This window comes from Puma concolor, chromosome B3 (genome assembly GCF_028749965.1).
Source record: "Puma concolor isolate L17-30 chromosome B3, mPumCon1.1.hap2, whole genome shotgun sequence".
Lineage (NCBI taxonomy): Eukaryota > Metazoa > Chordata > Mammalia > Carnivora > Felidae > Puma > Puma concolor.
In genome coordinates, this window is record NC_141672.1 from 16,581,184 (window position 1) to 16,603,273 (window position 22,090).

The 22,090-nt window shown below is 45.3% G+C and overlaps 1 protein-coding gene and 1 long non-coding RNA gene across 6 annotated transcripts in view; one reads left to right on the top strand and one right to left on the bottom strand.

Annotated features, from left to right (window-relative positions):
• The window catches only part of KCNK10 (potassium two pore domain channel subfamily K member 10), a 129,997-nt gene that overhangs the window by 101,682 nt on the left and 6,225 nt on the right, over nucleotides 1–22,090 (top strand). For all 3 annotated transcript variants that reach the window (XM_086709073.1, XM_025919485.2, XM_086709074.1), the window contains exon 5: nucleotides 18,525–18,711. In XM_086709073.1, coding sequence (XP_086565199.1) covers nucleotides 18,525–18,711 — 187 coding nt within the window. The remainder of the gene's footprint in view (nucleotides 1–18,524; nucleotides 18,712–22,090) is intronic.
• Nucleotides 223–15,958, bottom strand: LOC147579776 (uncharacterized). Of its 3 annotated transcripts, XR_015252096.1 has the most exons (6): nucleotides 15,845–15,958; nucleotides 11,090–11,170; nucleotides 4,156–4,296; nucleotides 1,624–3,947; nucleotides 1,046–1,266; nucleotides 223–709 (listed from the first exon to the last, which is right to left on the bottom strand). It is a non-coding gene; the product is annotated as an uncharacterized LOC147579776 (long non-coding RNA). The 3 variants fall into 3 exon arrangements; XR_015252097.1 differs by having other exon boundaries at nucleotides 223–1,266; nucleotides 1,624–3,763; XR_015252095.1 differs by having other exon boundaries at nucleotides 223–1,266.

Genomic DNA, 22,090 nt, shown 5'->3' on the forward strand with positions numbered 1-22,090 from the left:
CAAAGGTACCGTTCAGTGGCATTGATTACAGTCATATCCTTGTGCAAAACTCACCACCCTCTGTCTCTAGAACTTTTTCATCCTCCCAAACTGAGACACTGTACTCATTAAATGCTAACTCCTCATCCTCCCCTCCCCCAGCCCCCTGGCAATCTCTATTCTACTTTCTGTCTTTGCCAATTTGAGTACTCCGGATCCCTCATATAAGTGGAGTCATACAGCACCTTTTGTGACTCCTTTATTTCATTAGCATAGTGTTTAAGGATTCATGCATGTTGTAGCATGTGTCAAAATTTCCTTAAAAATTTTTTTTTTAACATTTATTTGTTTTTGAGAGAGAGAGAAGAGACAGAGCAGTACAGGGGAGGGGCAGAGAGAGGGAGACGCAGAACTCGAAGCAGGCTCCAGGCTCCACACTGTCAGCACAAAGCCTGTTGCAGGGCTCGAACTCATGAACTGTGAGATCACGGCCTGAGCCAAAGTCGGACACTCAACCGACTAAACCACCCAGGCACCCCAGAATCTCTTTCCTTTTTAAGGCTGAATGATAGTCCACTGGGTGTATGCGTACTGCATTTTGTTTACCTATTCATCTGTCAGTGAACACTTGGGTTGCTTCGCCTTTTAGCTATCGTGAATACCGCTGCTGTGAGTACAGGTGTCCAAATATCTGTTTGACTCCCTGTTTTCATTTCGTTTGAGTACGCACCTAGAAGTGGAATTGCTGGGTCACATGGTAATTCTACGTTTCATAGTTTGAGGACCTGCCAGACTGTTTTCCACAATGCTGCACAATTTTACATTCCCACCAGCAACGCACACGGGTTCCAATTTTCTCTACATCCTCGCCAGCACTTAGTTTCTGTTTTCTTTTTTTTTTTTTCTTCAATTTTCATAGGCCACGGAGATAGCATTGGGTAAATTGCTAGCTCACTGCTCTCACGTCCTGGCTGCCTCAACAGCTGCTGTTTGCACACAGGAGGCAAAATGGAGAGGCTGTGCCTCGTGTTCCTCTTGCGCTTGTCCCCCTGCCCTCCACACTCACTTCCATCTGTGTCCCCGTGCTTGTCCCCACCCTGCTTCCTTAGCTCCGGCCCCACAGCAGAGCTGCCTGGAGGGAAGGTGGCTCAATGCCAGGCCAACTGGGGCTTCTGCAGGCTGGTGATGTCCGGTTTCCACCTGGCCTTGTTGCTGCTCTGACAGCCTTGTGTGTTTTGCTCTCCAGCTCCCCATCTTGGCTGCTCCTGCATACCTCTCCCCATATCACTTTTTTTTAAAAACAAGTTTATTTATTTAGAGAGAGACAGAGCCCACGTGAGCAGGGGAGGGGAAGCGAGAGAGAGAGAGAGAGAGGGAGAGAAAGAGGGAAAGAGAGAGAATCTCAAGTAGGTTCCACGCTGTCTGCACAGAGCCCGATGCAGAGCTCAAACTCACGAACCGTGCGATCATGACCCGAGCCCAAACCAAGAGTCAGATGCTTAACCGACTGAGCCACCCAGGTGCCCCTCCCCAGATCACTTGAATAAGCAACTATCAAATAATGGCTTCTGTGTTCTCAACACTGTGGGGTTGAGAACTGTGGCAATAAACAGGAGCTACTCCCTCTCCAGGAAGAAAACAGACCTGTACAAAGACCGATGTCCTTATGAGTCCGGGGCTAGGGTAGGCTGCCTCAGAAGCTGCACTGCCTCAGTGTATGAGGCCTGATCCACCACTTACCAGCCATGGGACCTTGAGCTTTTTCCTTGAAAAAATTATTTATTTGCTTTTATTTTTTGACTTCAAATTTTTAAAATTAAGCTCTTAATTTTAATTCCAGGGTTATTATCATATAGTGTAATATTAGTTTCAGGTGTACAACATAGTAATTCATCACTTCCATACATCACCCAGGGCTCATCGCAAGTGCCCTCCTTAATCCCCATCACCTATCTCACCCATCCCCCACCCGCCTCCCCTCTGGTCACCATTAGTTTGTCCCCTATAGTTGAGTCTGATTCTTGGTTTGTCTCTATTTTTTTTTCCTTTGCTCATTTGTTTTGTTTCTTAAATTCCACCTATGAATGAAGTCACATGGTATTTGCCTTTCTCCGACTGAATTATTTCACTTAGCATAATACCCATGTTACAAATGGCAAGATTTCATTCTTTTTTCCTGCTCGAATAGTATTCCATTGCATAAATATTTATCATTGGACACTTGTGCTGCTTCCATAATTTGGCTATTGTAAATAATTCTGCAATAAACCATAGGTGTGAACATATCTCTTGATTTAGTGGTTTTGTATTTTTTGGGGAAATGCCCAGTAGTGTGATTACTTGATCATAGGGTAGTTCTATTTTTAAATGTTGAGGAACCTCCCGACTATTTTCCACCGTAGCTGCACCAGTTTGCATCCCCACCAACAGTGCAAGAGGGTTCCTGTTTCTCCACATCCTCACCAACACTTGTTGTTTCTTGTGTTTTTGACTTAAGCCATTCTGACAGATGTGAGGTGGTATCTTGTAGTTTCGATTTGCATTTCCCTGACGGTAAGTGATCATGAGAATCTTTTCATGTGTCTGTTGGCCATATGGCTGTCTTCTTTGGAGAAATGGCTCTTAATGTGTTCTGCCTATTTTTATACTGGATTATTTGTTTTTTGGGGTGTTGAGTTGTACAAGTTCTTTATTTTGGACACAAACCCTTTATCAGATATGTCATTTGCAAATATCTTCTCCCATTCAGTAGGTGGCCTTTTAGCTTTGTTGATGGTTTCCTTCACTGTGCAGAAGCTTTTTATTTTGATGTAGTCCCAATAGTTGAATTTTGCTTTTATTTCCCTTGCCTCAGGAGACACATCTAGAAGAATGTTGCTATGACTGATGTCAGAGAAATTACTGCCTGTGCTGCCTTCTAGGACTTTCGTGGTTTCAAGTCTCACATTTAGGTCTTTAGTCCATTTTGAATTTATTTTTGTGTGTGGTGTAAGACAGTGGTCCAGTTTTATTCTTTTGTGTGTTGGTGCCCAGTTTTCCCAGAGCCATTTATTGAAGAGACTTTTGCCGTTGGATATTCTTGCCTCCTTTGCTGAAGATTAATTGACCATCTACCTATGGGTTTATTTCTGTGGTTTTTTTTTTTTTTTATTCTCTTCTGTTGACTTATGTCTATTTTATGCCTATTTTCTTTATTTGAAAAATAGTAGCTATCTCTTTTGACACTTAGTTGATGCATGAGAACCTGCCTGATACATAATCAGCACTCAGTAAATGCTGTTACAATAAGCACACCATTAGCTACGGGAGCCCAGAGGAGGGACTTGTGGATCCTAGATTGTATATTTGACATGGCACACATCTTCAGTGGCGCACCTGTCTTATGTTGCATAATGATGGGTTGTTCTTTTTAAGTGAAGCCTAAGGGCCTTGAATATAGAGCTTCTGTGCCTTTCTTTTCCTGTACCCCTGCCATACCTGCTCCATGCTAAGCACTTTGGGGGCGTAAATACTGCAGTAAATACTTGTTGATTGTGAACTGATCGGAGCTGAGGGAGAAATGAACACAATTCCTTTCCACGCACCCAAAGGGTGCAGGAAAACACACTTCCCGGCAAACCTGAATGAAGAAGAGACACTTGCTGATGCTGCCGTTGGTCCCACCCCTCTTGGGAGTGGGGTGTGCGGGTGTGCGGGCTGGAGAAGTGTAGGGAGCAGCCGTAACAGGGAACCTGATGGGCAGGACGGCTTGGGTCTCAGACAAAGCTCGTCATCAACCATTGTCCTACAAGGAAAAGCTGCCGTGGCCATGACTCAGAGAGGGAGGAATATGGAAGTTCTGAGTGTGCCCCTGCCGTTCTGTCTGAGCGAGGGGGGAGGTTGTGCTCTGTCTACATCCTTGGCTGCACTTAACGGGCTGCAACTGTTTACGCAGATGTGTCCATGATGTGCCATCACAGACACAGATTCTAGTAAAAGGAAAGTCAAAGAATGGAAAAGATTTTAGCCGCATGCTGATTGCCTCTCAGCTTGTGTGTGCTCTCACTTGATCGTGAACACCAGGACCAGTTCCTGTTTCCCTGAAGCACCAGAATGTGCCTACACTTTCTTCCCGCATGATACCTGCCCCCCAAATATCAAAAGGGACCCTTGAAAGATGGGCTTTGCCGTACTCACATCCTGTCTCCTCATGTTCAGATCCTATGTGTTTGTCGCTGTGGCTTCATGTAGATAGAGCAATGTCCCCTCTGTCGGTTGTTTCCGTTCCTTGGCAGAAGTGAATTTGACGATAAGCATCAACAGTCTTTGTATGTGAGCCTGGGGAACGTTTGCAAGGGCTCGTTATTGTTATTAATGATTAATGATGAAATTAATGTTAAATTATTATTACTAATATCTGGCTGTCTACCTATCCCCCACCCCCTCTTCCTGCTGAGGAAGCACAAACACATGTGTTGGGCACCTTGTATCAGTCAGTGCATGGGACTTTCCCTTCTAATTTAATGCGGTTTTACAGTTCAGTTTAGACGATTAGCAACAGGGATATATAGCATGCAGCTAAAAAAAGGAATTTATATATGATTTTAAGGATAGAGGACAGAGAGCTGCTGTGTGATTTTTTTTAAAAAAATGAATTTCACCGAGCACTGTAACAGGATTGTCACCAAGGCTAACAAGAAAGCAAATATCCACATTTAAAATAAAATGCAGGCATATAAATGCCATATGGTGCTCTCGCAATGTTATTACCCCTTTCTTTGGCTTGCATCATTTTTCTGACGTCACTGTTTGCTTCTTGCCTCTGCTGCTTTTTTAAAAAAAGTTTCACTTGCCCTTAGCCCTTTGGTTCTGTATTTCTATGAGGTATATTTCTCTTCTCCCTTTCTTTGGAGGCTTGTCAGCCTTTTCTCCAGGGAAGAGGAGGAAAGAGGACCTGTCCAGATGGCCCTATAAACATGTGACACCTGCTTCTGGGAGCTTCTCTAGCGGGAGTTTGAGGGTTGAGGAGATTGCCCCCTGCCTGAAAAATGGGCACATTGCTTCCCATCTCTTTTCTCCTTTTTAAAGATGATCACATGCCTTTTTTAATAATATCTCTAGAAACGTCTTGAATCCAAATTCTTCTCTCATCCTTAGGGAAACAACAACACAGATGAACTCACTAACCATACCTTGTGAAAAATTCATATCAAAATTTTAAAAAAATTGTTTGTTTGTTTGTTTGTTTTTACAATTAACATTCTTTCTTGGAGTGGGATCCTTGATGGTTGCGTTTGGGGGACGTATCTCTGCGTCCACAGGGGAAATTCATAGGGGCTGTGTCTACACTGAATGTGCCATGGTCTCCTGTTCAGATTTTTGCATGGGATATTTATGGTGCTTTGGACAGGGCCTGTCGTCCCCCAGCTGTGAGGGGAAATGTCAGGTCTTCAGGGAGGTTTTCCTGACTCCAAAAGGAGGTCAGCACCCCCTACTCCCATAACACCTTGCACACCCCCAGGATGGCATTCATCTGTCTGAACTGGAGTTACGTGCTTCGTGGCTGACGTCCCCATCAGCCTGAGAGCTCTGTGAGGCCCAGTCTCTAGCCCAGGGCCAGAACCCAGAACCCGGAGAGCACTGAATCCATGCCTGATGAATGAATAAATGAATGAATGAGCATTAGCCTGCATTTTGATATGGAAAATGACCTTGAAACCAAAAATAGTGTTGTATGCTAATAAATGGCAATGGGGGACAAAAAACCCCACCCTGGTCTTCACCTTTGAAGTGCAAATAAAGGGGGGGTCCAGGAGGGGGGCTGTCCTCTGATCATGCTTATTGCACACTGCACACAGTATTTATGTGCTAGGGGCTTTTGTTTCATTAGGCAATACCTGTAAGCATAATTCTCCAGACTTTGCAAGGCAGCCTTGAATACAATATACAGTTTACTTTTATCCAGTCGTTCTCAACCCTGTAATACCCAACACCATCTTTTGGAGCAAATATTCATTAGTGCCCACTTACCACATTGAAATAAATCTCCTAGATTGTGCAACTCATCTACACATATAATTTGGAAAATTTCAATAGTATTTTCTAGCTACAGTATAAAGGAGAGATAAAAAGTAGATCATTTACAATAGAATAATATGCTTCAGTAATAGGCATTTGGGCATGAAGCCCTAGGAGACCCACCGAAGCAGCGAGACCCTCGTGTCTGTGTATGGAACGTGGTAGTTCCAAACGTGGGTCAGTTCAGGTGTGTCCCCCCAGTGACTAAGATGCTACAAGGGATGTCCCCCCAGTGATGTGCTTTTCAAAAATGGAGAACAGTCCTTGGCAGTGTTCCAACTAGTCAAGATTCAACCTTCTTGCAATTTACATTGATTGGAGTCACATTCTTGTAAAGTTCAGCCTATATTGAAACTATGCAAAAAAATTGTGTGTGTGTGTGTGTGTGTGTGTGTGTCTACACGTAAAAGGGAGTTGAATTCTCAGCTCAGGTAATTATAAACATGAATTTTTCTCCATGGGATAGTCAAAACTCACAGTAAGTTTGGGATTCTTGTCTGGTTGGTGACACTAACTCTTGTACATTCTTGCCCCCTCCCGCTGCATGCCCGGAGTGCCCCTGTGATCATGACAACCACAAACACCCTCCCAAATTTACCAGTCACTTCTTAGGGGGTTACAGTCTGAATGGGGTTGTTAAAAAAAACACCAAACTTCCAGGGAGCCCCTGTGTAGCTTCGGGAACACACACATAAGATTTCTATTCTTGTGTGAAAGGCTATGTTCAAAAGCCAAGACTCTGTCCTTCGTGCAGTTCCTGTGCTATTAATATTCAATTCCATTCCACAAACCTGTCCTGTGTGCCTGCATATATGGCCATCGCCTGTGCCCCTCTGTAGTGGATACTCTTACTAGTGTTCTACGTTACAAAATCCTGACAGTTTATCTGTTCCTGGATGAACAGTTTTCTTTTATGTCCTTTGTAGGTTGGTTTACCTTAAATGATTACTCCCCTGTTTTCCCTAGGTGCTAAAAAAGAGGGAGCAAGTGTAGAGAAACACACCACGCATTTGATACAAAATGGGGGAGACACACATGTGGGTAGACAGCAATGCAGGATGAGTGGGTCCATCGACAGGGGAAAATGCAAAGAACAGAGACAGCCAGAGGGAGGAGAGGTAACTCTAGCCAGAGGGCAGAGGGCTTCCTGCAGGAGGCAATGGTGGAGTTGTGTTTCGAGGAGCATCAGGAGTTTGACAAGCATAAAAAGGGGAAGAGGAAGAATATCCCAGCAGACAGAACAGCCTTTAAAAAGCACAGACGCAAAGAGGCACATGGGTGGCTCAGTCAGTTGAGCATCTGACTTGGGCTCAGGTCATGATCTCATGCTTCATGAGTTCAAGCCCCACATTGGGCTCACTGCTGTGAGCATGGAGCCGGCTCCGAATCCTCTGTCCCCGCCCCCATCTCTCTCTGCCCCTCCCCTGCTCACGCTCTCTCTCAAAAACAAATAAACATTAAAAGAGGGCACAGAAGCATGAAGCGGGATTCTGTCTCTTTAGAGGGTAAGCTGCAAAAATGACTGGAATTACAGACAAGACGGAGAGGGACAGCAGATGCTTGCCAACAGTGGGGCTCCCGGCACTTCTGCTCAGGAAGGGGGGGGGTGACACATTCTGCGGGAAGAGGAGGTGGCAGGGCAGCAGGCAGGATGCAATTACCGCCTTGGAGCAAGGCCACGTCCTCACGGCTGCCGCCGCCACTGTAGGCACGTGACCCTGGGATTCCGAAGGCTCAGACAAGGCCCATCTCTGTTCTTTACTGTGGGGAGTATGGACTCTGCCTTCTCTGTTCCAGTTTTCCCTCCAGGGCACGGCCATCATGTCTGTCCCCAAAGCAAGAAAGACCAACTGCATCCTTACGGATACTTGTGCTGTTTCTCAAGGGAGCCATGCAGCATTCGGGAGCAGTCCACGTTGCCTCTCTCCCTTTTCTCCTCCTTACCCCTCTCTCTCCCAGTCCCCCGCCCCCTCCTTTTCCTTCATTACAAAGCTGACAAAGAGAACTTGGCCATCGTAGAGGCTTCGGAAAACAGTACACAAAAGAAAGTAAAATCTTGCGAAAGCCCCTCGTCCAAGGAGATCTGTCGTCAACACGTGATAATTGTGCTTCTGAATCGTCTCTCTTTGCATCTTTTGCCCAAATGCCGGGCACTGCACTGGCATGTCGATCCCCTTCCCAAGGTCCTCTGCCCTCTGACGCTTGCAGGGGCTGTCACTCATGTGTCCCCGTGTCTGTCCTAGCTGCAGCCTGTGTACTTCCCCATTAACGTCTCTGGGTCTCCATGCTCTGCTCTAACACTGCTCTTGGCGTGCTGCTGGTCCCCTCCTGCAGGGCTGGCCTGTGGGAGGAGTCAGATACTGCCCTCTCTCTAACTCTCTGTCCCGGGAATGGTTGCAGCCCTTCCCACCGCACAGCTGAAACCCGCTGTAATTTCTAACGAGACTTTTCTGTAGATATAGGAACATCAGAAACATTGTCATGCCACGTCAGGTTGTAGTTCAGGCTGATCTTGGACTTCAGAGGTGTATGCCTGTCCCGGGGACCACATGGGGCCGCGTCCCTGACCTGCCTGCAAGTGGCTAAAGCCAGCTTACCCTGACCTCCTGGAGAGGCCGTTGCAGGCAGGCAGCTTAGCTGACTCAGGAGAAACCAACTTTGGATAATTTAAGGAGAAAAGAAAACAAAAAAATGAAAGAATATCTGATAGCTACCGAATCCCCGGGATGGATAGAGACCCAGACTTGGGAGGTACCCAGCCAAGAGCAGTCACCCAAATCACGCCACGGAAGTGGTTCCGGAAGAAGCCACTGTCGTTTCTGGCTGGCATAGGTAGCATCTTGCTGTGCTGACCCCGTTGATTCTGGGCCGTAGCTGCTGCTGCTAGAACCACCCCGTGACTGCCCCGAAAATGGAATAGAATATCATGACTGTGGCCACCGGCCCCAGGATGGCACCCACATGGTCCCTGCTTCTTTGTAGAACTGACGGTGTGTCCACTGCTCCCTGCCACCTCCCTGCCCCCATGGAAGCTTCCATCTAGTGCTGTCTGGCTCCACCTTGACTGAGGGCAAAGTTGTCTCTCCATGCCCCTGCCCTGTGTAGTGTCCATGTCCTTCAATCTCTGTTCAGGAGACTTCCGGGGAGCCAAGAGTCTTGTGCAGCAGACTGGGCACAGGTGCTGAGGTAGTTGCGTCCACACTAGAGGACGGCTCTGCATCTAACCCCTTCCTCTCTGCCCCTGGTCCCTCAGACTGTAGGTTCTGCTAACCCCGCTTAGGAGACCCTGGGAAGATGTAGTCCCTTCCCACCCTTCTTCCCTTTCCAGGCCGAGTGGCCATTCTGCCTTCTCTCTGTCTTTGACCCTAGCCCGATCTTATCTATTCCGTGGGAGAGAAAAAAAGTGGTTTGAAGGCACCTGGGTTAAGCGTCTGACTCTTAATTTCAGCTCAGGTCGTGATCTCACAGCTTGTGAGTTCGAGCCCCACATTGGGCTCTGCACCGACCATGTGGAGCCTGCTTGGGATTCTCTCTCTCTCCCCCCCCCGCCCTTCTTTCTGCCCCTACCCTACTTGCTCTCTCTCTCAAAATAAATAAACTTAAAATTAAAAAAAAAAAAAAGTGGTTCTGCAGGCATGCCTCTGGGAATCTTTGCTCCTCACTTAGGAATAGCTTTTGGGATACCAGAGAGAGGAAAACATACAGAAAACCATAGAAAAGATACTCCAAGGCCAAGTCTGTCACATCTGTCTCACTAGTGTCTGGTTCAGAGTCTGACTTTTGTCTCCGTGGTCGGGGAAGCCTGGGCTACATGCTTGTGTCTTTGCAGGGGGGAGGCTGGGAGAGCGAGTACTTGGCATTCTATAGCTTCTGTCCTGGGAGGAGCATTGTTCTGTTTTGCTCATCAGTGAATTGAGCTCAGTAGGTGCACGATAAATATTTATTGAATGAAAGGGGAGAAAGTATTGAATTCAACTTCATTCACAGCTTGGAAAATATTCTGCAAAAGAAAATTTGTTCAATCTGGATGTTTCTATCAAGTTGTCTCAATGCAGGGTTTCCCAGTTTAGGATTTATTTCTTAAAAAAAATTTTTTTAATGTTTATTTAGTTTTGAGAGAGAGTGATAAAGAGAGCGCAAGCAGGGGATGGGCAGAGAGAGAGAGAGAGAGAGAGACATGGAACCTGAAGCAGGCTCCAGGCTCTGAGATGTCAGCACAGAGCCTGATGCAGGGCTTGAACTCACAAACCATGAGATCAGGACCTGAGCCGAAGTCAGACACTTAACCGACTGAGCCACCTAGGTGCCCCAGGATTTTTTTCTTTTTCCTTCCTTCCTTCCTTCCTTCCTTCCTTCCTTCCTTCCTTCCTTCCTTCCTTTTCTTTTCTTTCTTTTATTTTCTTTCTTTCTTTCTTTTCTTTCTTTCTTTCTTGCTTTCTTTCTTTCTGTGAAGCCATGTTTCATTCTTTCTTAAGCTCCTCTGTTTCCAGTCTAACTAGAAAGTGCATGCATATTTCTTTCTGTCTTCTTTCCATTTTCTTTCTATTTCCCAACAATTCTCTGCAAACCTGTCTGGGCAGACTTCTTGTACCTCCAGGAAAATTCTAGGCCCTCAAACCATTGTTTCATTTCTGCTTTCTATACTCCAAATCTTTTCCTCAAACGTGCTCCTCCTTTTCATAGACTTAATTATTGTTTTCTTGCTTCTCATTGCCTTTTTCTCTTCTAGTTGCCACATCTTTGCCCCATATAATTTCTTAAGGCCTATTTCATTATTCTCTATAGTTTTATGATTGTGAGCATCCCTGTGTGCTTTCATTAAAAAGTCTTTCTCTAGAAAGAAGGAAAGAAAGGGTGTAACTCTTGGGGAGGGGATTGCTTACCACATCCCCAATAACACCCAGGGATCTTCACGGGTGTTGACTCAACAACACCCACGTGCATTTTAAAGGTATTGACCTAACTCTGGCTGATCTTGGGGCTTTCTTCAGGTCTTCTAGTGGGTGAGATAAATATTAAGCCACAGAAAAATGCATGCTTCTTTGCCACTTACCTTGATTCCTGGGCATGTAGACAGGCACTCTGGGCAGCCCACCAGAGGCTCACAAGTGTCTGCCCTCTGGGTTATTCATACCTGCAAATGGAGGGAGGGGGGCATGTGAAGGCTTTCTTCTCTCCCTCACTTCCTGAGTACACTTGGATGCTGGTTACAGGCAACAGTGACCTGGCTCTGAGATGGCCAGGAAGGATGAGGAAGAGTCAAGGGCTCCTTGATAATCCACTGTGACCCTTTTACTTTACTCAATGTGTTATGTGGCTGCATTGTGACCATTGTTCCCCCGCTCCATCCCCTGGCCTGTCTCATCCCTGTGCGGGGGTCCCTGTTCCTCCAGAAAGCCCCTATGGGGCCTGGCTTTGCTTAATGACTTCCCCAGTTCCTCATCTCCTTCTAGGACAGGCCCCTCAGTAGGAGGTCCATTGTAATCACTTTCTTTTTGCTTTCATTACCTGTGCTCCTCCTTGGTGGGGGCCATAGTCTAAACAAGGGAACTCGCCTTCCATTGAGGAGAAATTGCCCCAGTGGACACAGTCTGACCTCTTTCTCCCCTTCGTTGTGTAATAATTATTGAGCTATCACTACCATAAAAAGCCATGGTACCAGAAGGCTTGCAGGGAGGAGACCATGGTACCAGAAGGACTGCAGGGAGGAGAGTTGAGATGATGGGAGTCCTTGAAGGAGCCAAATAAATAGTGTCCTCTCCTTCCCACCCAAGGTATGAACTGATTGAGAAGTAAGACAAAGGAGATGATGCACTAAAGCACAGTATTACTATATTTTCTCAACACTGGAGAATATGGCTTTTATCTGTAGAAAAATGGGGTTCTTAATAACAGTGCCAGAATTAGACAGGCGATCACAAGGCCACTTTTTGAGGGCAGTTTGTTCCCAAAAGGAAAGGAGAGGAAGAGGCAGAGTGCTCAATTCCTGGGTCAGAGTAAGGCTGGAGACATGCCATGTGTATCGTAGCAGGGGGAGCCCCCTGCTCGAGAAAGAAGCATTGGGGTGGGATCTTGTTGCCCTGGCTGTTGTGGACTGCTTGACCTTGAACGCTTGTTAGCCAGTGGAGGAGAAGAGTGAGGCGGCTTCAGGTGTCTGTAGCATTGTTATTGCAGTATTATTGTATGCTCGTACATATAACGGTGGGAGGGCATTTTGGGGTGGAGGCTGTGTTCACTGTGCTGCTGAAGTCTGGGTAAAGTAACTTTAGACTTTGGATAGGTGAGCAGCTAGGCGGGCGTTGATCAAGGTTGCCAGGGGTTATTCTGTAGAGGTGGCTTATCAGGAGGGGGGTCCATCCTCCTCTGCTTTCCATGGGCTTGCTTTCCAAACCTCAGCTGAAGAGCAGAACCATTCTTCAGCCAAGGTTACATGTGGGAGTTTCCTACATCGCTGTGATTGCCTGTGTGCTGTTCCAATCCTGAGGGTACGGTTTCTGAATTCTTAACTAACAGAGATCCAAGGGTTATCCATCACCGTTGGCACGCTTTTGTATTCCACATTACCAGAGCTACAAGAATATTTCTATCTTCTCTCCTACGTGGTATTTTTAATCAGTGGGATGTCATTAGGTACTATACTTTGCCTTCAACACCTGCACCAGGGCAGGACACCATGGACAGCGCCACAAAGACTGCTCTCAGCCAAAGACTTGGTGGTTCCCACCCGGCCTTGCACACTAGACTTTGTGTGCATGAGGAAGGAACTTTTCTCTCTTTTCAGACTGCTGTGTCCCTTGCAGCCAGAACAGCCTGTTGCATATGAAAGGTCCTTAAAAATCATGTGCTGAATGAATTAACTGGCTGTATTCTGAGTGCAAGCTCTTGTGTTCCAATTGAGTATTATCTCCAAATGTTAAACACCACTGAATTGTATAGCAGAAGACTTTAAAAGATTTTAATTAAAGTGTTCCTGGAGTAGAACAGCTGAGAATGTTTATTATTTGTGGATTTTAATTTTTCTACATTCCAGGTGCACCTATATTGGCATTTCAGTGATAAAAACAATTTAATTATATATACCAAAAGCTTTTTAAAAAACTTTGCATGGTGATACCAGGAAAGCACTGAACTTGCCAATAATCTATTAGATGCTGCAGTGTGGCTCAGAGTCAGGTGCTAGATGAAACTTTTGTGTGTGTGTGTGAATTCAGCTATTGAGCTGAATATAAACAAAATACATTTGTGTATTCAGCCTTTGAGTAGGACATTCTCCATAGGCTCCATGAAGATTTTGCTACATGATTCTCACTAACGTGTGTTTATACTATCTCTGCCATGGAGATCATAGGCAAATGCTGTTTACAAGCTCTCCTCAAAGTTTATAGAATTGCTGATACTACATGGTTATTCATTATAATATTGAAACTATTTGTTAGAACTTTGTGGAAAAAGAAATCTTTGTGGAAAAACATAATAATATCAGAAAATAAAGTCAGTTCTTTTGAAAGGCAGTTCCTATTATCTTTCCATTTTGAGAAATTATTCTCAGTTGAATTGTATTACCATGGTGATGTGTTTGCATTTCAACAAAACCAAACCAGACTGTAAAGTAGAGCTCTGCACGTCTAGCTCCTGTCCTAGGACTTTTATTGCAGTATCCTTATTATTAAATAAAATCTCCTATGTTCCGGCTAAAAATCACAACAAAGAAGCAATTTCCTCGGCCAGACACAACAATCTGGATTGCTGATCTCAGAATTCGAAGAAATCACATAAAAGTGAAAAGGAGAACAGGCATTAGAGAGGTAAAAGTCAAATAAAGGACTCACCCACAAATGAATAGAAATATATACTTGTTCTCTAAAACAAGACTGCAGAAGTAAGCCAACACAGGAAGGGCGTTTTGCTTAATGAGAGTTGGACGTGTGGCTTAGTCCCCTGAGGTCTGAAACAAGTAAACCCTTTCAGGATTGTCAGCACATACCTCCCTGTCTCAAAGGAGAGCTCTTAGAGCTGGCTCTCCTGCTCTCTGTTTGTGAAGTTTGTTTTACTCTTTGGAATAATTGCACACGTAATTCTGACAACTAAATGCAAAGTCTACAGGAGGTAGGTTTTGAGTTCTTCGAAAATTCCTGCAGTTCGTGCCAATGGGAGGCAGGAAATCGTTTCGCATGATGCTATTTGCATAAGAAGGAAAGAACACATCATTTATTCTAATCAACAAAGTGTGAAAACAAGATCTGGACAGATGTGCACAACCATCCTATCACTCCTGCCCAAATATTGTATCAGTCCATCTTGTCCCAGATCACAATTTTGTTTGCCCAAGAATACATTAGCTCAGTCAGATCTGGGTTCTCACAAAGCTTTTTGCTAGCTGCTGGGCTTACTGGTAAATAAGCAGTGTGGTTTTGCTTAGCAACCCCTCCGTGGAAACACAGCACGCTTTGTAAGCGGTGGGGAGGTGGGGAGGCGGCTGGCTCGGGAAGCAAGGTATGTGCCTCTCAGGGTCTCTGCAGCTGGTCTCTGACATCGCAAACATTATCTTCAATCCTTAGTCTCGCAAGGCTGATGAAGAACTAGGGGGAAATTAATTGGAAGGCAAATATAAAGTGTTCAAGATTGTGAGCTGAGATTGTGTGAGAACTCAACCCAGAGTCAACACAGAAGAACCAAGAGAGAATGAGGACCTTTTTTCTCATTAAAAATGAGGTAATTATAGGAGATAATGTATCCAGGAAGCCCACAATGACTTCCTGAAGCTAAACAAAGATTATCTTAAGCCAGACATGAGGGAACATTCCTCAGTAGCTAAGGGCAGCATTAAATCTGGGACTGTCCACATCTAAGAAAAGATTTGAACTTGTACATCCAAGATAATCATTAACAGTCACTGAGCACTTAGCAGGCAGTGTGATCAGCTTTTGCACACTCATTTAATTTTCCAAAAAATCCTGTGAGGTGGGTTCTTTTACGTCCATTTTGTAAAGGAAGAAACTGATGTGTAGAAAGATTGACAAACTTGCTTGAGGTCACCCAGGTATATAGCAGTGGGGATGGGAGGTGTGCCAGGCAGTCTGCTCTTAGACCCCGAGTTCCTATCCACCGTTTTACAAGTGGTAGGGTGCAGTTACAGGGCTAATGGGGATTCAAAGTCCAAAGATCACTGGATGAGGTGTAAGGTAGTTTGTGGTTCCATCTTGAAAGCTGTGAAGCGTCCAATTAAGGCAACTGTTTTGTTTCATTTTAATGTCTGGAGGGCAGCAAAGGCATGGATATCCAGAGTAACATATATTGCTAAAACCTTACGTCCACACCTTGTCCTTTTTTAAAAAAGGTTTTTTAATGTTTTTACTTTTGAGAGAGACAGAGACAGAATGCGAGTGGGTTAGGGGCAGAGAGAGAGGGAGACACAGAATGTGAAGCAGGCTCCAGCCTCTGAGCTGTCAGCACAGAGCCTGATGTGGGGCTCGAACTCCCCAACTGTGAGATCATGACCTGAGCCAAAGTTGGGACGCTTAACTGACTGAGCCACCCAGTCGCCTCCACACCTCTTTCTAAAGTGAAGTATGGGTAGACAGCTTTTCATACACACACATGCGAGACACTTGACTTATGTCCCTAAAATACCCCAATGATTGACTTCTCCACGCATTCACTGAGCATCACTGTAGGATGTCTGGAAGCAGCAGCCCAGGAACACACGTGCTGGCTTGGGCAGTGAGCAGTGGTGAAATGTTTACCTTGCTGATAAACTCTGCAACAGATAATACATTTAAGACACCACTATTTAGCCTCTGTTACATACCTCCCTCTTTGCCACGAAACGAATCCTGTCCTGTGCCATCGTCCCTTCTGCCCACCTCTGAGAGCTGGGGAATGTCCCCCAGCTTTCACATACTTGCAGTCCTCCTTTGCCAACCTCAGCCTCATGTGGGTCGCAGTTGTGTCCCCACCCTAATTTATGACCTCACAAGTGTCTCACAAACATTTAGTTTACTTTACTTTTATTATGCGTTTGTGGAGGACAATTTATGGTGTGTGTGGCAGGGGGGGGGGAATGGTGTGTCCATTGCCAGCAATTAGATGAATTTAATGATTGATGGCGAAATCTCCTTTCGGGCTTTGGATTTTTATATATATCTATAAACAAAACTAGGCCAGTGATACATAAGTTCCTGGATTCTCAGAGGGACTCAACTGCTCTCACCCAGTCCTGCTATCATATCCAGTCTGGAAGTTTATGAAATGGGGAAGACATTCCCGTGGTTCTCAAGTGATTTATCTGGTCACAATACTTCCGTGCAAAAATACTTGGAATTTTCATTTGCAGTTTCAACAATATCAGTAAATTATCACTTTTTTTTTCCAGGTGGCTTTTCTGAGGAGATGAGGAGGGGACCATGTAAGAGCATGGATCAAATAATTTTTCCCTGTTCCCACTTTATACACTGAGTGCCCTCTTGGGAGTTAGAGCACATGACTACTTTTCATAAGGAAGGATTGTATTTCTTTGGGTCTTCTTGTGTGTTTTTAGGCAATATACTGATCCCAGAACGGGGGTGGAAATCGTGCTGACTTAGATTTGTGCCAAAATATGTTCTCCACTGTAACTGCTCTTACTGACTGCCCTGTGTCCTCCATTTTGCCGCGTTGAGCATACCTGGGACTGGGACCCCAGTCAGGTGGGGCTGAATGTTTCTGAGGCATGATTAGAGCGGACAGCAGCCTTTCCTCCTTTCAGCTTCCTCATCCCTGAAAATTTCCAGTGAACAAGCAACACCATCCTTTCTCCCTCAATTGGGGAGGAGGGGATGGAAGGAGGGGAAACCTAGTCATCTTCTTGACTGGCATTTCCATGGTTGACCCAAGTGGCTCATCTTAGAAGACACAATTGACTCTCTCTGTCCTGGGAAGATGTCACAGAGGTGTCACTGCTTATTACTGAAGGTTAGGAATTCCCGGACAGATCGCATAGTAACACTTTTTTATTCTCAGTCTTCCTTTCTAGAAGGGAAGCAGGATGGCCTGTTCTTCATGGGGGTTAGTCTGGTTGATTTTGTTATGAGGGGGTAGGTTGGAGGGGCGGGGCGGGGGGGACTCTGGCAACTTTGTTTGAGCTGGGAAATTGTTGAGTAACTTGAAGTCTGGTTCCATCAGTAGGCACTGGACTGGGAGTTAATTACATCAGAAGTCTAATCTTGGCTTTGCCTCTAATTAGCAAAATCATTTTATGCTGGTCCCTCAACCCCTCCTGGCTTCTGGTTTTGCGTCTATAAAATGAGGTGTATGAATGCAAAGGTCTCTCTGGGCTCTGAGGTTCTCTGCCTTCTAATTCACCAGAAGGCAATGAATAGGAAACAGAACACATGGTAAGGATTTCCTAGATCCAGTGCCCCACATGTGGTGTATTTTTGCAGAACATCAATCTAGGTGGTGTAGAAAGGCCCATTCATTCTGGTATTACATGGTTTTGGTTGGGTTATAGTGCTAGGGCCCCCTGATGACAATTGACATGCCAGTCCTGGGAGCTTTGAGAAGACCTTAAAGATTATTTAGTCCAGAGGCAATGCCAGTGTTGTCTTGAGTGCATTCAAGGGGAATACCAATGATGCTTCCAGTCTACCTCTGGACTCTGTTGGCACTGTTTCTTTGAGTGACGTCAGTCTAATACCCAATCTAAATGCTCTCACCTCCTGCTGGCTCCTTGAGAAGCTGATCTGAAATGAAGCTCCTGTCATTTTCGACAGTGACCCCATCATTCTGGCTTAGACTTTTGTCCGTCTTTGGTGGATAATACAGCCTAAACACGCCGTAGCACTAGCTCAAACACATGTGTTTTGAAAGAAAAGTATGTTATAAACGTACCACTTCAGCAGGGAAGGAGGGTGAAGAAGCTGGAGTGTGTCTCAAATGAGTATGGGGGTGGCTGTGTTTTCCTTGTCCTCTGAACATTTTAGTCTGTCTCAGGCCAGCTGTTTTTGTTTTTGTTTTTTTCCCCAACACGTTCCCTTTGATACAAGGGAAACTAGGTGCCAAGTCCATCACTGCCACTGTGGAAAGAGCTCCAAACCTGTGCCCTCCTAAAGGAGGGTCGATAATACGTGAGAAATGGCAGCAACCCCTTCTGGGGAATAATTATATTCGCACCAGTGAGGAAGTTAGAATCAGCATTTGGAACCACTTGAAGGACATTCAAGGCATGACTTAAGCAGGGTTTCTTGACCCACGGTCCATGGTTTCTTGACCCGGGGTCCATGAACAGCCTTCCTGGGGTCCAAGAGCCACCTATAGAGCATCTGAAAACTTCTGTCCGTGCATTTTTCTAGGAGAGGGTCCACAGCCTTCCTTCCTCTGGTTCTCCCAAAGTTGCCCATGACTGAAGAAAGGTGAAAAGCCACTGACATAATACATTTTTTTCTGTGCCTCTCTGTCCTCTGAATCCAGGGTGATAAAGCTGACCTATCTTTCTGCTTTGCTGTTCCCAGAAAAAGCAAGTGAGCCAGACCAAGATCCGGGTCATCTCAACCATCCTGTTCATCTTGGCCGGCTGTATTGTATTTGTGACGATCCCTGCTGTCATTTTCAAATATATCGAGGGGTGGACAGCCTTGGAGTCCATTTACTTTGTGGTGGTCACTCTCACCACAGTAGGCTTTGGTGATTTTGTGGCAGGTAAGCTCCCTGGGCATCCCAGTCACCAGGGCCCCCAGCGGGGAGAATATTCTGTTGACAGTGTTTTTTACAACCACCAGGGGGCGCCTGGGTGGCTCATTGGTTAAGTGTCTGACTTCCGGCTCAGGTCTCCCGCTCACAGTTCGGGAGTTTGAGCCCCGTGCCTGGCTCTGTGCTGACAGTGCAGAGCCTGGTGCCCGCTTCGAGATCTGTGTCTGCCTCTCTCTCTGCCCCTCCCCCGCCCCTCCCCCCCACTCAAAAACAAATAAACACTAAAAAAATTTTTTTAACCACCAGAAAAAACGTTATGGGAGAAGCAAATGGAAACATCTCAATGTCACTGCTGCTGTGCATGGACTCATTTCAAGCCCGTGGTCCCATGTAATATAAAAAGCCGCAGATTCTGCTGTGAAAAGAAAGCCGGCCCCTTCTTCCCCAGGATGTTCATTGCCCTTATCATCGTATGAATTATGCATGAGTGAAATGAATTTCTCATTGAATGTTAGACTTATGATTTGCATTAAAGCTCCTTGAATGAATTGATAAAGACTGTATTAGCAAGTGGCAAATAAGGAACTTTGGGGAGATTAGCATAGAGTTTAGCCTGCAGCCATCTGTGGGTTAGGCTTCCTGATGCTGCCCAGGGGAGGGCTGTGGTCCCCACAAAAGTTATCCTGGGCACAAAATTTAGGACTCAGCTGACTAGTAGAAGCCGAGACCCGTCCCAAGGGAGTAAAATTTAACGGATTCTGCATGAATGTATATTTTAGAAGCAATAGCCTTCATTGCGAAAGTCAATGCCAATGAACTATGTTTATAGAAGCAAAAGAAAACCACCATCAATTTCATCTGGGGACAGGGAATTTGAAAAGGAAATGAGATCTGGCTTCTTACATGTATGGCTTTCCCAGAGTGTGGTAGGAAGGCAAAGAGAGAGAAACTTCTGTGTTTCTGTGTTTCTCCTTCTGTGTCCTAACATAATTCTAGGGGGTCGGGCAATGCATCGTTGCCTACTCCAAGAAGTGAACGCTTTGATTAAACAACTCTGTCCTAGGCTCAACACGTTTGAGTGGTGTGTGTGTGTGTGTGTGTGTTATTCACCAGTTCCCGGTTAGGCAGCTGCGTAGACATTTGCAGGCTGAGATCATGGGCCTCCCATCCTTTATTTGACACATGATCCTGGCAGCACCTTGGTTTCCTCACAGAGTATGGTGCTCGCCAGGATGACAGGGATCTGGGAATCCGGAAAGCAGGACATTCTGGAGGGGATACTGAAGTCTTTTCAAAAGGTGCCTGGGTGCCTCCACATTCATTCCAGACTACTAGGGGTCTTCTAGCTGTTACAGCAGGGCAGATGAAGACTGCAGTCCAGTTTGTAAAAAATAGCAGTTTTTATATTTTTTTCTTCCTTTTTATTGCCTAAGGACAAAGCATTGCAAAGTCAAAGTGATTAAAAACTTTACAAACTTACAAAAGCCGGGGGTCTGGGTCCCCACCAGTCTTTCCTTATGCACAGTCACTGTGCGTCTCCTCGCCTTGGGTCAGGAGTCACTTCATGCCATCCGAGCAGAGGCCTGAAGCTCCGGAGAGAAACCACAGGGAACCCGTTGGGACGATTTCACAAACTTCTGTAAGTTCCCCCAGGGCATGGCTCGCACTGGTCTGTGCTTCCAGGTGCGCTCGGTGTTAGTCCTGGGCTGTCTGCTGGACTGTCTGTTATAGGACACCTGTGACGAACCTTCTCTCTAAACACCTGCTCGACTCAGCCTGTTAATCTGCTAATCTGGGGCACAAATAGCAGAGCCTTGGAATATAAAATTTAAAAATTTATTTACTTAGTGATCAGCAAAGTTTTAATTTGAATTTAGGTTATCCGTTTATTTGTTTGAAGTTTATTTTGAGACAGGGAGAGAGAGAGAGGGAGAGAGAGAGAGGGAGAGAGAGAGAGAACCCCAAGCAGGCTCCGCACTGTCAGTGAGGAGCCCGACGAGGGGCTTGAACTCATGAACTGTGAGATTATGACCTGAGCAGAAATCAGGAGTCAGACACTTAACCGTTAGAGCCACTCAGGCAACCCCCAGGTTATCTGTTTACATATAATTAATTATACAATGCAAGAAAATGCAGGGAAGCCTGACATTAAAAAAGAAGATGACATTTGACAATAACGTAATTGAATATCTTACATTTTACTGTTATAAGTTGTGATCTTGTAAAACCAAAACTATTATAATCTATTCACATTAGAGTCAATGTATAAATACCTACTATCTACTTTTGTTAATAGTATTGAATCAAGGCTTTCATGTTAATTGAAAGGTGAATATGAATCTGTAAAGTAATATGAATTCCATTTTACAAAACAGCACTGATTGACCGAAAAATAAAAAAGAAAATGAAATAAATGAGCCCCAGATTTAACGCACATGAATGTTCTCGGTTGGCCGGTGTGATGGGACTTTATTTAGAGCCTTGCTGCTTCAGTAAAAATGTCAGAAAGAGGTAGCTTTGATTTATTTAGATCCTAGATGAATACAGTTGGCCAACCTAAATGATTTTGCATATGTTGGTTCTAAGTAAAAAAGTTAAAGAGAACCCAGGAAAGAAAATGTGTGACTTGTTTAACATTATGATGTGTATATGGGTCCCTGCTCTTCATTGTGGATGGGAGAGAAGAAAGGTCATGCATGTTCTTTACCTTCTAACCCACAGTGACCGCCCTTATTAGGGAACACTGCCCAGCTGGTGTCTTTCCTCCCTGGAAGGAAGGGGAGGGAGGGGAGGAGCAAGGACAAAATGAGAGGGGCCTCTGGTGCTTCAAGGGGTCCTGCCACTGATTTTGATTTATTATTTCTTATTACCCACCACGGATTGAGAGCACTTAGCACATACCGGCACTTGACTTTATCTTTACTTACCTCACAAGGGCATGATGACCCCCACAGTCACAGGCCTGGCGCTGGTTTAATTCCCTTGTTTACTGTTGATTACAAAGCCTTATTTCTTTTGTTCTGAGGTCTCCACGGACAGGGTGTCTCTTATAATTCACATTGCTGACTGCGAGCGGACCAGGCCTTCCTAAATTTGGGTTTCCAGAACTTCTGTAGATTGTGGTCCAAAGATGCATGCCTTTAAGGCATGAAATTTGTCACAAGCTTAGCAACAGGGAACGAGGCCGGACCATTTCAAAACGGTGCATCAGCAAGAGTTGATAGTTGCTCTGAGTCAGCATCACTTCTAGAAATATAATCGGAACGTTGGTCATCATGCAGGATTAAATGCTGGCTTATTTTTATAGCCGACTTCCTTTGGGACAGCCTAACAACTTCGGAGCATTTCGAAACCCTCAATGGGAGCGCACACACGGAGCTCTGAATTC